Source organism: Drosophila miranda, chromosome XR (genome assembly GCF_003369915.1).
Source record: "Drosophila miranda strain MSH22 chromosome XR, D.miranda_PacBio2.1, whole genome shotgun sequence".
Taxonomy (NCBI): Eukaryota; Metazoa; Arthropoda; class Insecta; order Diptera; family Drosophilidae; genus Drosophila; species Drosophila miranda.
In genome coordinates, this window is record NC_046674.1 from 26196832 (window position 1) to 26211251 (window position 14420).

At 44.5% G+C, this 14420-nt stretch overlaps 2 protein-coding genes across 3 annotated transcripts in view; one reads left to right on the forward strand and one right to left on the reverse strand.

Annotated features, from left to right (window-relative positions):
• Nucleotides 1-14420, reverse strand: part of LOC108153079 — a 62076-nt gene that overhangs the window by 33898 nt on the left and 13758 nt on the right. The window lies entirely within an intron of this gene.
• On the forward strand, nt 11608-12843 carry LOC108153080 (larval cuticle protein LCP-17). The gene is made up of 3 exons (XM_017282864.2): nt 11608-12066; nt 12332-12565; nt 12625-12843. The coding sequence occupies exons 1-3, from the start codon at nt 11765-11767 to the stop codon at nt 12740-12742; spliced, it is 654 nt and encodes a 217-aa protein (XP_017138353.1). The 5' UTR covers nt 11608-11764; the 3' UTR covers nt 12743-12843.

Below are 14420 nucleotides of genomic sequence, written 5' to 3' on the forward strand. Positions count from 1 at the left end.
CTGTTACTGCTATTTGGTTGCTTTTGATGTGCCGTCGACGACGGACGAGACAGCGGCGCCCGCGTTGCGATTTGCGATGCGCTCGTTGCAAGGGCTGATGCTGAACTGTTCGCGAAACTGTGACGAGCTGCTGCCACGTCGGCTCTGGCTCTGGCTCTGTGGCAGCAACGGCAGCGGCTGCCGCTTGTCGTGAGCAACCCCCAACGTAGACGCTTGGCACGTGCGGCGGCACCCACAACAGAGCAGAGCAATGGATAGCGACGGCGAAAGTAGAAGAGCAGAGCGGAAATCACAACAGCAGAAACAGCGCTGCAACCCTGCGCCGGTCTCTGGCGGCTCGGCCGGCCTTCCGTCGGCGTCTGCGCGCAGAGCGCGGCAATAATGGATCAAACAGTCTGGTTGAGAAGTGTATGAACAGGTTGAGACAAATAAAGAAAAGCTATTATGAACAGGCAAGAGGCAAAAGCAACCTCGCTATTTCCATTAGAAAATTTCTATATACAAATTCTGAAACTGAATTTTCCTCAAGCACATTTGCGTTAATCCCAGCTGTGCGTTAACTAGCGCAGCGTACTGTAGGCAGAGAACGATAGAAATGGAGAGAGTAAGTGGAAGCCATCGCAAAGCCGAAAAGAAGCGAGCCGAGCCGAGCCGAGCTGAGGCGAAGAGCAACGAAACGGACGGGCGACCTGCGAGCGCGACCAGAGAGCGCAAGCGAGAGGATAGCATACTTTAGTGCGCCTCGGCTCTGGCACTTGTGTAATATTAGCAATTAACTAACTGAAAATGGGGTTGATTCCTGAATGGCCAACACGGGGGGTCGCTGCTGTGGCAATGCGGGGGGGTGGGAGGTTGTGGGCTCCGGTGGATGCTGCTCCGAAATCCGTTGAAATCTTATTACGCCGAACCGTACCGGCCGGTGAAGTGCAGAATGCACCACGGTGCGGGTTGCAGTGCGGCGTGCGGTGCGGTTCGATTGGTTAATGACTCGAAAGCTTCTAGTCAACGCAAATTGGCCAAAAGCAAACGGCAAATGCAATCAGGCTAGCTCTCGATGACTGCCAGAGGAGGGGTGTACAAGGGAAGGGGTAGTGGAAAATTCAGTTATAACTGCCACAAGAACACATTTGCATCACAGCTCCACCCAACGCTTATATCTTCTATCGCCCATCGCACACTGCTGCCCAACAATTAGCACAAAGCTTTAGATACTTTCAGTGGAAATAATGGAAAAATCGGATCATACCACAAGAACCGTTATATTCCTGTCGGAATCTACCTGATCATAGCCCTATACATATGTCTCTATAGCTTCTGTGATAATTTCTTGAGCTACTATGTTAAGTAAATATAATGTTTAATCCTCACATAGAAAATATCTTAAAGGATATCCTTAACTGCCTTAACCCCCACCTGGATCCTGCCTCCCCTTTTTCTAGTCACAGACTGACATGCGTATGTTTCAATTATTTGGTGGCTTCTCACGCGAGATGCTCCAGTTCCACGGTTGCACCAATAAATCATTTGATTTGTACACTTGCCCCAAGGCATTGGTATTCGCACTGGTAGGGGTCAGGATGAGCGGTAAAGGCGTGGCAACACCAGGGGACCAGTTGTTGGACCTTTGGCGGGGTCGCACGTGATGTGCGTGCCTTCCGGTGCTAAATCAAGGCAAGCGCTTTCAAATTGTCTTATGTATGTACCTTTACCCTTCACAGGTCCAGGTCCACATCGAGGTCCAGCTGCCACCCAACTTTACCTCCCACCTCTCCACCTGTCCCTTCCCGGTCCCTTCCCTGCCCCTGTCCCTTCCTTATCATCCCCCAACTCTCTTCTGACCTGCAGGAAGCAACTGTAGTTAATATTTATGGCGATTTAATCTTCTCACTTGAGCGCTGCTCAGTTAAGTTGGATAGAGACACCACCCCAACCCCACCCTGACCTAAAAGGGGGATCAAGCCAAAGGGAGAATCATCCTGTGTCCACAGCCACGAGTATCTGTCTCTCTCTAACTCAAAGACTGACCCTTTTTTTCCTGGTGCCCAGCTCAGAGTTTGTTTTGCGTGTCCATTTAATTTCCGCCTGGAATTGCTTAATCAAACATAGCACTGGGGATAAACTCAACCTCATCCTCTCCCACCAAGCCCCCGAACACCCAACCCCCCAACGCCCCCACCCCCAACATATCCCATCCCACCATTCGCCATCTCTATTGAGGCCAACCCCATCCTTGAGTCTGGACAAATCGCTTGAGTTTCATATGGACAAGCGCCAAAGTTGGCTTAATGAGTAGTTTAGCTCATGTTCCCGCTGCCATCTACGGCCCATGCAGTGGGTTCCATCGGCGGGGTTTCCATGAGGGCGTTGGGATGAGGCCGCTAAGGGTTAGGGCAGTGGCTGGGGCATGTGTAGGTTAAGCAAACAGAAATGTGCATTAGCAACAAATTGTTATTGTTGCCAGGCTGAAGGCGATAAGAGTAAAGTTAAAGTTACTTGGAAGTGGAAGTGGAATGGCAGAGGGAGTGGGAGTGGAAGGGATCGTAGTAGTAGGAGGGCCCAACCAGATGCTTACGAACTCAACTGAGGTCATTGGTCACTTGGCGAAAGCTAAAAAAAGAGCTGAACCCTCCGTCAAGAGACATTCTATCTGATTCGATATCGGGAGTATTCCCACAAGCCGAAAAGCTGAGACTTAACCGCATTCTATCCAACAATTAGCACAAATTTGTTCGAATCGATTCGTTTCGCCGACTTTGATCTCCAATTAAACTCGAAAATGCGTACCGGGCATAAGACCTGGGATACATGTAGTAGGCTGTGGAATCGAACAAAAGCATAGAAAAAATTGAGGAATGGAAAATAATTTGGAAAATATTCATTCAGTCCCCAGGCCTCGAGTGGGGAGCATCCAAAATTTAAGTTTTTATTTTCGGAAAAAAAAATCAGAAATTCTGTGTTAAAAAAAAAAAAAATTGTTGGTTCCTAGTTAAAAATTTTTTTGTTACTTTTTGGACTTTTGTTATCTTCTGTCCGTTCCGCATGGACATCAATTCTTGAGCCTTAGCTATTAGCTAGAACCACAGACTCGCACGAAGTTTGGGTAAGTTACGACTTCAATTCTAATTGGTATTTAGATATTAATCCTTCTTCTCTTTTCTGGTTAAACAATATAGAATGCGTATGGTGAAGGTATGGGCGATACCTGAACCAATAACCCAAACCTCCATATCAAAAATATACAGAGACATAAAATAATAATGAACATTTCTGGAACACAAAGTCTGACTTTGTGGAGGGATGGCGGCTCTTCAAGTAAGGCGTGACTCATTTCAATGGCTAATTCGATTTTAGTCCTTGTTACGTTTTCTATATAAAGAAAGGCGATCGTGATCTTCAACTAAACTCGAAAATGCGTACCGGGCAAAATGCATCCAAAATTTAAGTTTTTATATTCGAAAAAAAAAAAATTCAGAAATTCAGTGTAAAAAAAAAAAAAAAAATTGTTTCCTAGTTAACAATTTTTTTGTTACTTTTTGGACTTTTGTTATTTTCTGTCCGTTCCGCATGGACATCAATTCTTGAGCCTTAGCTATTAGCTAGAACCACAGACTCGCACGAAGTTTGGGTAAGTTACGACTTCAATTCTAATTGGTATTTAGATATTAATCCTTCTTCTCTTTTCTGGTTAAACAATATAGAATGCGTATGGTGAAGGTATGGGCGATACCTGAACCAATAACCCAAACCTCCATATCAAAAATATACAGAGACATAAAATAATAATGAACGTTTCTGGAACTCAAAGTCTGACTTTGTGGAGGGAGGGCGGCTCTTCAAGTAAGGCGTGACTCATATCAATAGCTAATTCGATTTTAGTCCTTGTTACGTTTTCTAGATAAAGAAAGGCGATCGTGATCTTCAACTAAACTCGAAAATGCGTACCGGGCATAAGACCTGGGATACATGTAGTAGGCTGTGGAATCGAACAAAAGCATAGAAAAAATTGAGGAATGGAAAATAATTTGGAAAATATTCATTCAGTCCCCACGCCTCGAGTGGGGAGCATCCAAAATTTAAGTTTTTATTCTCGGAAAAAAATAAAAATTCAGAAATTCAGTGTAAAAAAAAAAAAAAAAAATGGTTCCTAGTTAACAATTTTTTTGTTACTTTTTGGACTTTTGTTATCTTCTGTCCGTTCCGCATGGACATCAATTTTTGAGCCTTTGGTATTAGTTACATCTACAGACTCACACGAAGTTTGGGTAAGTTACGACTTTAATTCAAATTGGTATTTAGATATTAATCCTTCTTCTCTTTTCTGCTTAAACAATATAGAATGCGTATGGTGAAGGTATAAGCGATACCTGAACCAATAACCCAAACCTCCATATCAAAAATATACAGAGACATAAAATAATAATGAACGTTTCTGGAACTCAAAGTCTGACTTTGTGGAGGGAGGGCGGCTCTTCAAGTAAGGCGTGACTCATATCAATAGCTAATTCGATTTTAGTCCTTGTTACGTTTTCTAGATAAAGAAAGGCGATCGTGATCTTCAACTAAACTCGAAAATGCGTACCGGGCATAAAACCTGGGATACATGTAGTAGGCTGTGGAATCGAACAAAAGCATAGAAAAAATTGAGGAATGGAAAATAATTTGGAAAATATTCATTCAGTCCCCACGCCTCGAGTGGGGAGCATCCAAAATTTAAGTTTTTATTCTCGGAAAAAAATAAAAATTCAGAAATTCAGTGTAAAAAAAAAAAAAAAAATTGGTTCCTAGTTAACCATTTTTTTGTTACTTTTTGGACTTTTGTTATCTTCTGTCCGTTCCGCATGGACATCAATTTTTGAGCCTTTGGTATTAGCTACATCTACAGACTCACACGAAGTTTGGGTAAGTTACGACTTTAATTCAAATTGGTATTTAGATATTAATCCTTCTTCTCTTTTCTGCTTAAACAATATAGAATGCGTATGGTGAAGGTATAAGCGATACCTGAACCAATAACCCAAACCTCCATATCAAAAATATACAGAGACATAAAATAATAATGAACGTTTCTGGAACTCAAAGTCTGACTTTGTGGAGGGAGGGCGGCTCTTCAAGTAAGGCGTGACTCATATCAATAGCTAATTCGATTTTAGTCCTTACGTTTTCTGGATAAAGAAAGGCGATCGTGATCTTCAACTAAACTCGAAAATGCGTACCGGGCATAAGACCTGGGATACATGTAGTAGGCTGTGGAATCGAACAAAAGCATAGAAAAAATTGAGGAATGGAAAATAATTTGGAAAATATTCATTCAGTCCCCACGCCTCGAGTGGGGAGCATCCAAAATTTAAGTTTTTATTTTCGAAAAAAAAAAAATTCAGAAATTCAGTGTAAAAAAAAAAAAAATTGGTTCCTAGTTAACAATTTTTTTGTTACTTTTTGGACTTTTGTTATCTTCTATCCGTTCCGCATGGACATCAATTTTTGAGCCTTTGGTATTAGCTACATCTACAGACTCACATGAAGTTTGGGTAAGTTACGACTTTAATTCAAATTGGTATTAAGATATTAATCCTTCTTCTCTTTTCTGCTTAAACAATATAGAATGCGTATGGTGAAGGTATAAGCGATACCTGAACCAATAACCCAAACCTCCATATCAAAAATATACAGACATAAAATAATAATGAACGTTTCTGGAACTCAAAGTCTGACTTTGTGGAGGGAGGGCGGCTCTTCAAGTAAGGCGTGACTCATTTCAAAAATTGAGGAATGGAAAATATTCATTCAGTCCCCAGGCCTCGAGTGGGGAGCATCCAAAATTTAAGTTTTTATTTTCGAAAAAAAAAAATTCAGAAATTCAGTGTAAAAAAAAAAAAAAAATTGGTTCCTCGTTAACAATTTTTTTGTTACTTTTTGCACTTTTGTTATCTTCTGTCCGTTCCGCATAGACATCAATTTTGGAGCATTTGGTATTAGTTACATCTACAGACTCACACGAAGTTTGGAAGTTACGACTTTAATTCAAATTGGTATTTAGATATTAATCCTTCTCTTTTTGCTTAAACAATATAGAATGCGTATGGTGAAGGTATAAGCGATACCTGAACCAATAACCCAAACCCCATATCAAAAATATACAGAGACATAAAATAATAATGAACGTTTCTGGAACTCAAAGTCTGACTTTGTGGAGGGAGGGCGGCTCTTCAAGTAAGGCGTGACTCATTTCAATAGCTAATTCGATGTTAGTCCTTGTTACGTTTTCTAGATAAAGAAAGGCGATCGTGATCTTCAACTAAACTCGAAAATGCGTACCGGGCATAAGACCTGGGATACATGTAGTAGGCCTTGGAATCGAACAAAAGCATAGAAAAAATTGAGGAATGGAAAATAATTTGGAAAATATTCATTCAGTCCCCAGGCGTCGAGTGGGGAGCATCCAAAATGTAAGTTTTTATTTTCGAAAAAAAAAAAATTCAGAAATTCAGTGTAAAAAAAACAAAAAATTGCTTCCTCGTTAACAATTTTTTTGTTACTTTTTGCACTTTTGTTATCTTCTGTCCGTTCCGCATAGACATCAATTTTTGAGCATTTGGTATTAGTTACATCTACAGACTTACACGAAGTTTGGGTAAGTTACGACTTGAATTCAAATTGGTATTTAGATATTTATCCTTCTCTTTTCTGCTTATACAATATAGAATGCGTATGGTGAAGGTATGGCCGATACCTGAACCAATAACCCAAACTTCCATATCAAAAATATACAGCGCTGGGATCGCTGTTGATGGTGGGCAGCAGACTCAGCGGCTCTCCATCCTCCTCCTCATCGACCTTCAGCTCGCTGAGGCTGACCATGCTCTGGCTGCTGGTCTTGTGGAGCTGCATGTCAAAGTACGGCAACAGCTCGTTGCTCAATGTCGTGCCGAGCTTCAGCAGCTTCTCAAAGTCGTCCGAGTCGGAGCCATCGTTGATGGCCGCTGGGCAAATGATGTTGGCCTCCTCCTTGGGCAATTCCAGCTCCTGCTGATGGGAACAGCAAGGGACCTGGATCTTGCCAGTGCGTCGTATCGAGTGGCCGCGACGGCAGCGACGCCGTCCCAGAGTCATGGCCGGGTACAAGGAGTCGCGCTGACAGCAGGCCCGCATCTCCGGCTCGTTGGTGTCCTCGATCTCGTCGCCCTCCTCCTCGCCAATGGCCTATTATTATTGGCCTAGATAATTAATCCTTCTTCTCTTTTCTACTTAAACAATAAAGAATGCGTATGGTGAAGGTATAAGCGATACCTGAACCAATAACCCAAACCTCCATATCAAAAATATACAGACATAAAATAATAATGAACGTTTCTGGAACTCAAAGTCTGACTTTGTGGAGGGAGGGCGGCTCTTCAAGTAAGGCGTGACTCATTTCAATAGCTAATTCTATTTTAATCCTTGTTACGTTTTCTAGATAAAGAAAGGCGATCGTGATGGTGCCGGGATATCCGAGCAAATACTCCCCCAGTTCGGATTCCCAGTGGCTTGCATCAATATTAATAATCACTATATGACACTGATGCGTTCCTTGTTTGTTGGCTTTTGTAGAGGGATGGTGATCCTTCAGGTAAGTTACGACTCATTTGAATTTCTAATTTGATATTAATCCTTCTGTTTTCTAGACGAAGGAAAGACATCGTGATGGTACCTGGAATATCCGATCAGTTATGCCCTCAGTTCGGATATACAGTGGCTCGCATCAATATCAAATAAACATTATGCGGCGTGATCATGATCGAATAAATTAATACACACAGATTTGAATTTAGTACTTTTTCCTGGTTTTCTGTTGTTCTGGCTTGTGGGATGGGGGGACAGCTGCGAATGGCAATGGTTCACACATTGTGTGACACATGTCACCAGCCTACCTACTATCTCCGATAAGTTATTTCTCGCTGAGTTTTTCTCACATAAATTGACAGTTGGATCAGGGTATGGAAACCTTTCCTTTCAATGTCAATGTCATTACAAGCTAGATTGGAAATAAAAAATGCCGAAAATAAATAAACTACATATTAGGCAAAGCCCTGAAACACCCCAAAATATTACAAATTGAGTGCTTTTATTGAAATCAGCAAACAAAAAATTAAAGCATCGTCAACATTGACATCCTGTCCTATCCACCCTTTCGCTATTTGAAATGATGTATATGTAAATATTACGATGGGAAATTGCTGGTTTTAAAGAAATTTACTGTGAAACACAATGGAAACTTTGGAATGTACCCAATAACCGCAATTTCACATACATATATGCAGTTCCACTCTTAAAAATTCCACATATATCCTGAAATATGTTAATGTGGCCGAATTTGAAAGTTTTCTTCCTGATCGCATAATCCCCTGTCGTAGGTCCTGACTGATGATGATGGCCGGGATGAGATGATGATGATTCGTTCGGCTGAGCATCCAGCCAAGTAGCAAATCGATGCGAAATGGGGAGCATCGAGCTCTAATTTAAATTAATGACACAACAATTGGAAACGCCCTCTCTTAAAGGCTAAGGGGCATGCTTTTTCTGTTTTTTTTTCGCTTTCACTTTCTTTGCTTTATTTTCAATTAAACAAATAGCTGAATTTGACATTTTTCGGTTGTCTTTTGTGCAAGCGTACAAAGTTCAAAGGGAAAATCATTAACGGAAACAACGGTAGGTCGATGAGGAGAAGAGCCCGAGCCCGAGCCCGAACCTGATAAGAACGCTGACAGCAACAGTGTACAGCATCAGAACGGGGCAGGACAAGATAGGACATACCCCTTGGCCCACCCTTGGTGCTCGTTGGCTGCTCCTCCTCCTACTCCTGCTGCTCTACAAACCACCCAGCGCAGACCAACCCAACAGAACCCCCCGCTTGGAAGTCGATGTCGATGGCTACTTGAAGTTCTTATCGCGGCACAGGCATCGAAAGCAGCTGTGGGAACTGGAACTGTGGAAGTGGAACAGTGGAAGCTCCTGCTCCTGGCCTACGCAAATGTTTGCGTTTCTCCATCTACATCATTCTCTCCCTTAACCGCTCCATCTCTGCATTCCGCTCTTTAAGGCGATTACTTAAATTTCAGTAGGGAAAATGTGGAAATAATGAACACATTTCAGTTTCATACATGATTCTATTAGCCACAGATGAGTGCGTCTCAATGTGCGGCGGGTACTCCACAGTGCTGGTGATTCTCTCCGGTAGAATCGCTTCATCCAACCATCCATCAATAAAGAATTTCTAAGAACAATTCTATCCCATTCCCATCAAAGGTACTTACCTATATCTTAAAGATGTTTCGACTTCTTCTGCTCCTCATTCCGACCAGAAGATACTCTCCATGGAATTGTGTGTGTGTCCATAGTCGTACCCCTGCTCGAATGCAATATACACTTGAGCCCAGCAGCGAGTGTAGCTAACAACTATCGAGCAGCTGTACCTGGGTACTGTCAGCCGTCAGCCCCGTCAGTGTCAGATGCATTGCAAGAGTAAATTACAAGTTCATTTGCGGCTGGCATTACATCCGCTAAGGCGCTTAAGCCGGGACTCGCAACACTCGCCACTTTGCCCCGCGCTTCTGCATAAATTATGTGAGCAACCGAAGAACAGCAACAGAAAGAGGAGGATGACAGGTGGATGCTGTGTACGCGTATCTGTAGATGAGGAACGAACTGAACTGAAGTGGGGTACAGAGGTACAGTCACCGCTAATGAAACATAATGAGACGGCATTAGCGAGTGTCGTAGCTAACTGTGCATTATGCACTTTCAGGCGCCAGCGAAGCGTTCAATTTGGGGGGTCACATCTGGGGGCTGCATAAGGGAATGGCGCGGTTGGAGCTGAAGCTCGAGTTGGAATCCATCCATCCGGTGGGGTATGACAGCAGAAAAACGAAGCAACTAATGATCGATCTAAGCCCGAAGCATCATTAGCTTCGAAGCCTCACTTTTCACGCACGCTTTTATTTGATATGCTCATCATTTATTATTGATAATTAATGGAACTTTGGTCAGTTTTTGCTGACTGCCTGTTGCCTGTTGCTTTTGCTGTTTATTATTAACTATTATTGAGCAGCGCCAGCGAGCAATAACAAATTCGATGCGATTATCATAATAATTGCGGATATACATACCAAGCAAAAGAATTGAGTTGAAAACGAGTAGAATTCAATTTGAACCATGGAAAATCCGAAAAATACATAACAAGCCATTGAGAACCAGTTTCGAGTTCTGTTTTTGGCTTCAACTGCACTCCGTCCGCAGGCGATGATGTTGCAAAAGTATTTTTAAACTTTAATCCCACCTGAATTGAACTGGGAACGGGTAATGGGAACAGCCGGTGTACTCTGGGGATCGTAATGGGAAAGAGGAACTACGTACGCCCCAGAACCAGAACCAAAAGTAAAAGTTATCCATCTTGAAGAGTATTTGCGAGTACACTCTGCGATCGATCTTAGACGCTGACCCCCAGAGGGTAATACACCCATTTATTTTCATCAAAATATTCAGAGTTCACAAATCCACAGCGGAATCCCTTGGATTGTGTGCTACTGTTTCTTTGGGGTTATCCATATCCACACCGACATCCACCACAGATCTTAATCGTCATCATCTGTTCATCAACATCAGCTCACCCCATCTTCGTTGATTGTCCAGCTCCAAAGTTGTTTTGATAGAATCCGAGAAGCGGCAACGTTTGTTGTAATGGCCCTCGAGTGTGAGGGCATTTATGGGTAGCTCGAGAGCCACTCGATCCACTCGATCCACGAACCGGAACTCCGCATAAGTGTGTGTTTTTCTACTCTTCGCTTTTTGGATTTGTGCTAATAATAGCAGACAGAAGCGTCTAACAAAGGGGAATAGGCTGGAACCTTTTCCCAAACACCCAAACACCCACATAAGCATCGTTTACTATGATCAAAGAGATATGTCTATAGGAAATGGGGAATCAACGGAAAGAACAGATCAACGGATCTACAGATCTTAAGATCTATGCTTTCAGATTGGTTTTTAGGGCTTTAGGATGGTTAGGTTTTAAGCCCCTTCTGCGACTCCTGGAAGACTACGCCACTGACTGGCGGAGAGCCCCATGGCAGAGTGGCAGAATAGATGCCATCGTTGCCATTGCTATAATTAGTTTAGCCGCAGCATTTTGACCAAGTGCCAAGTGGCATGTACCGCACAGCGGGTTGCCCTCCAACCTCCAACACAACCGCGCCCCGACCCGGCCCGACCCATCAAAGGAGAGACACAACTCTTATAGCCACAAGACCCAAGAACAAGACACATTCCATGAAGGAGACGACACTCTGAGGAGAGGCAGAGAGAAAAAGCGAAGGGGCGAAAGAGCGCAAGAGCGAAAGAGGGGTGCAGCGAAGCGAGAAACTATTCCAAAAATTGTTCGTTGGTGCAGCGGCAGTCGCGTCTGCCTTTGGCTAATTAAACGCCCAAAAAACAAACACAAACCGGCAAAAACGCGTCGAAGAAGTTGAACAAAAAACAATTAAAATTGAGCATAGCTCCAGTGGCTGTCCATGTGTATGTGTGTGTTAGCCGGGCCAATATCGTGGTCGAGACTATAAAGCCAAAACGCTTCGACAGAGCCAGCAACAGTCGCCGTTCAAGCGTTCCCCGCGCTCCATCTGCTCCATCTGCTGCTCTTCTGCCACTCCACTACGGCCATTATTTTTGGTGATCTTTTTTGTTGTTGTTCTTGTGCCTTTTTTTGTGCGTGTGTGATTCGAGTGCGTGCGGCATGTGGCGCTCTCTGCTGACCGTTGCCAGCCTGCTCCTGGCCGCCCCAGCCTCCACTCTGGCCGGACGCCTCAGCCAGCGGTATCTGCCCAGCCCCCAGCCCCAGGCCTCGCAGCTCCACTACCACGGCGTCAGTGGACAAGGACATGCACGCCCTGCAGCCGTACACGGAGCCGGACACGGGGCCGGTGCCGGGGCCGTTGCCGCCTCGAGCTATCAGCGCCAGCAGCAGCAGCAGCAGCCGCAGATTCCCATCGTAAGGAGCGACTACCAGAGCGATGCCAATGGCAACTACAACTTTGGGTGCGTACCGTACCGTATCCCACGGGGAAATCTCTCCAAAACTCAGAACCCAAGCCACAGCCTTAGGAAATTAGAGCCACACCAAAACCAAAACTACAGAAAACCAGACCCATCCAAAGGCATATCCTGACAAAAAGTAGTTCCATTGCAAGCCGTAGCGAAAAACCACATCTGAATCACGTTCCCAAGCTCCCCAGCTTCAAGCCACTTCAGAACTAATCGAAATCGAAATCCAAATTCAATGACTCCTGCAATCTTCCTACAGCTTCGATACGGGCAATGGCATCCATCGCGATGAGACCGGAGAGTTCCGTGGCGGATGGCCCCATGGCTCGCTGGGAGTGCGCGGCTCCTACTCCTACACCGGGGACGATGGCCAGCAGTATACGGTCAACTACAAGGCGGACAAGAACGGATTCCATGCCGAGGGCGCCCATCTGCCCACATCGCCGTCAGTTCCCGCTGCTCACGCTCAGGCTCCCGCCGGTGGCCCAGCTGGGTGAGTTCTAGCCCTCGTTCCCGTTGGAAGTCCTTCAAACCCTTTTCTCCAATCTCCAGACGCGGTTCCGGCGGATCTTCGTATGGCGGCGCCTATAGGGGATCGGCCTCTTCGCATGTCCAGGCACCGAACACGCGGTATCTGCCGCCGGGCTATCGTCAGCGTAGACACTACTAAAGGCACTGACATCCGACACACGATCCTTCACCCGATCCCTTTTTATCCTGTACATTCCAAATAAATTGACAATAAATTCCCCACACCCCACAAACACTCTATGCAATCTAGGATGCAGTTATTTAAGGTGGAAGTCCAACAACAAATTCTACAACAAGTTCGACTGAAGGACTTGTAATTAGAGTATGTCCCATAATCAATGCCCATGATGATCTGCGATTTTTCCACCGCCCACACCAGAACCCAGCAGCAACACAAACAGAAACAGAAACCGCCTTTGTATCTAATTTGGGGGAACAACTTCTTGGCCACGCCCCAGAGCGTTGGCAAAAGAGCACATGGGGGCCCGCCTTTTTGCTGTTCACCTTTTTTGGCCTTTGACTTTTGCCGAAATAAAAGAAGTTGCCAATACAAACACAAACACATAAGCAGACCCAGACCCAGACCCAGACTGAGCAGAGACAGAGGGCCCCAAAGAGGGCTGATTAATATGCAGCTAAGGAGTTATACGAGTCGTAAAGTCTGCAATCAAAACAAGCTCAATCCTTGCCTCCTTGCCGCTCATCGGCCCTTCAGTCTTCCAGCGGAGAAAACTCGAACTTTTCTTGGCCATTCAGGCGACAATGGCATTAATCATAAGTAAAGCCAACTTTTCCCATCGTCTGCGGCTCTGTCGCCTGTCTCCTGTCTCCTCCTCTCGGTTTCCATCTGTGAGGAGTCTCCTCCTCCTCCTTCTCCTCCTTCTCCTCCTCCTCCTCTTCAGCATGTCAGCAACTTCGCGGATTGCGCTAAAGAGCCAACAGACCCAACAGCCATCCCGAATTGGATTGAATGGTCCTTGCAAATGGCATATTGTATTACAGAATAAGATCAAACAGATCCATCTGTTTTAAGAATCAATTGATACCAGCTGAAATAGGTTATTTTCGTTTGAAATTTGTTGGCTCTGTGTATGGATACTATATCCAGTGATTGTGGCTATATCTTTGTACGAAGGGCATATTTAATTGCGAAGAAGTTCGGTTCGGTTCATTCATTTCTTTACGAGAACAGGCTCTCTGTTCTGTAAGCTCCCGTCTGTAAGGAAGGGTACGGTTAGACCGCACAAAAAACCGAAAAAATGTCAACCGCTGAGCCTTTTCAAATGCAAATGTGCCATCCCTTTCCCTTTCCCATCTCTATCTCTGCTATCCCGTGCTCCCCCGTCTCCTCTTCCTGGGAAGCTCCTTTCTTTCATTGTCTCTGAACTTTCTTCTGCTGCGTTTTTTTTTCGGGTTTGTTTTCGCTGATTTTCCCTCAGTCTTCTTCCTTCGGCTATTCTTGTGTCGCCTTCCTCTCAATCTCATTCACTTTTCTTCCTTTTTATTTGCCTTCTTCTGGGGCGTTTAGCATTCGCATTCCGTTTTAGCATTAATTAAAATTACACAGAATCGCTTGGGGCAAACGACGGCCCGGAGATTGTGGTGCACGGAATGGGAACGGGAATGGGAATGGGGCAGGATGTTCTCATAAATTAAAGGCGCTTATGAATTTTATAAATTATTTTCCATGTTGCGGCCTCGCTTGGGAAGATGAACAATTGCTCAAGGGGGGGACATATACAGCGTATGTATGAGTATGTGTGTGTGTGTGTGTGTGTGTGTCGTGTATGCCTGTCTGTCTGCGTTGCCCGCGCCTG

Bases quoted from the DNA above. Each gene is read 5' to 3' on its own strand.
- LOC108153080 (XM_017282864.2), top strand. From the start codon at position 11,765: ATGTGGCGCTCTCTGCTGACCGTTGCCAGCCTGCTCCTGGCCGCCCCA. The intron at 12,067-12,331 runs GTGCGTACCGTA...ATCTTCCTACAG, and splicing joins AATGGCAACTACAACTTTGG to CTTCGATACGGGCAATGGCA. The intron at 12,566-12,624 runs GTGAGTTCTAGC...TCCAATCTCCAG, and splicing joins CCCGCCGGTGGCCCAGCTGG to ACGCGGTTCCGGCGGATCTT.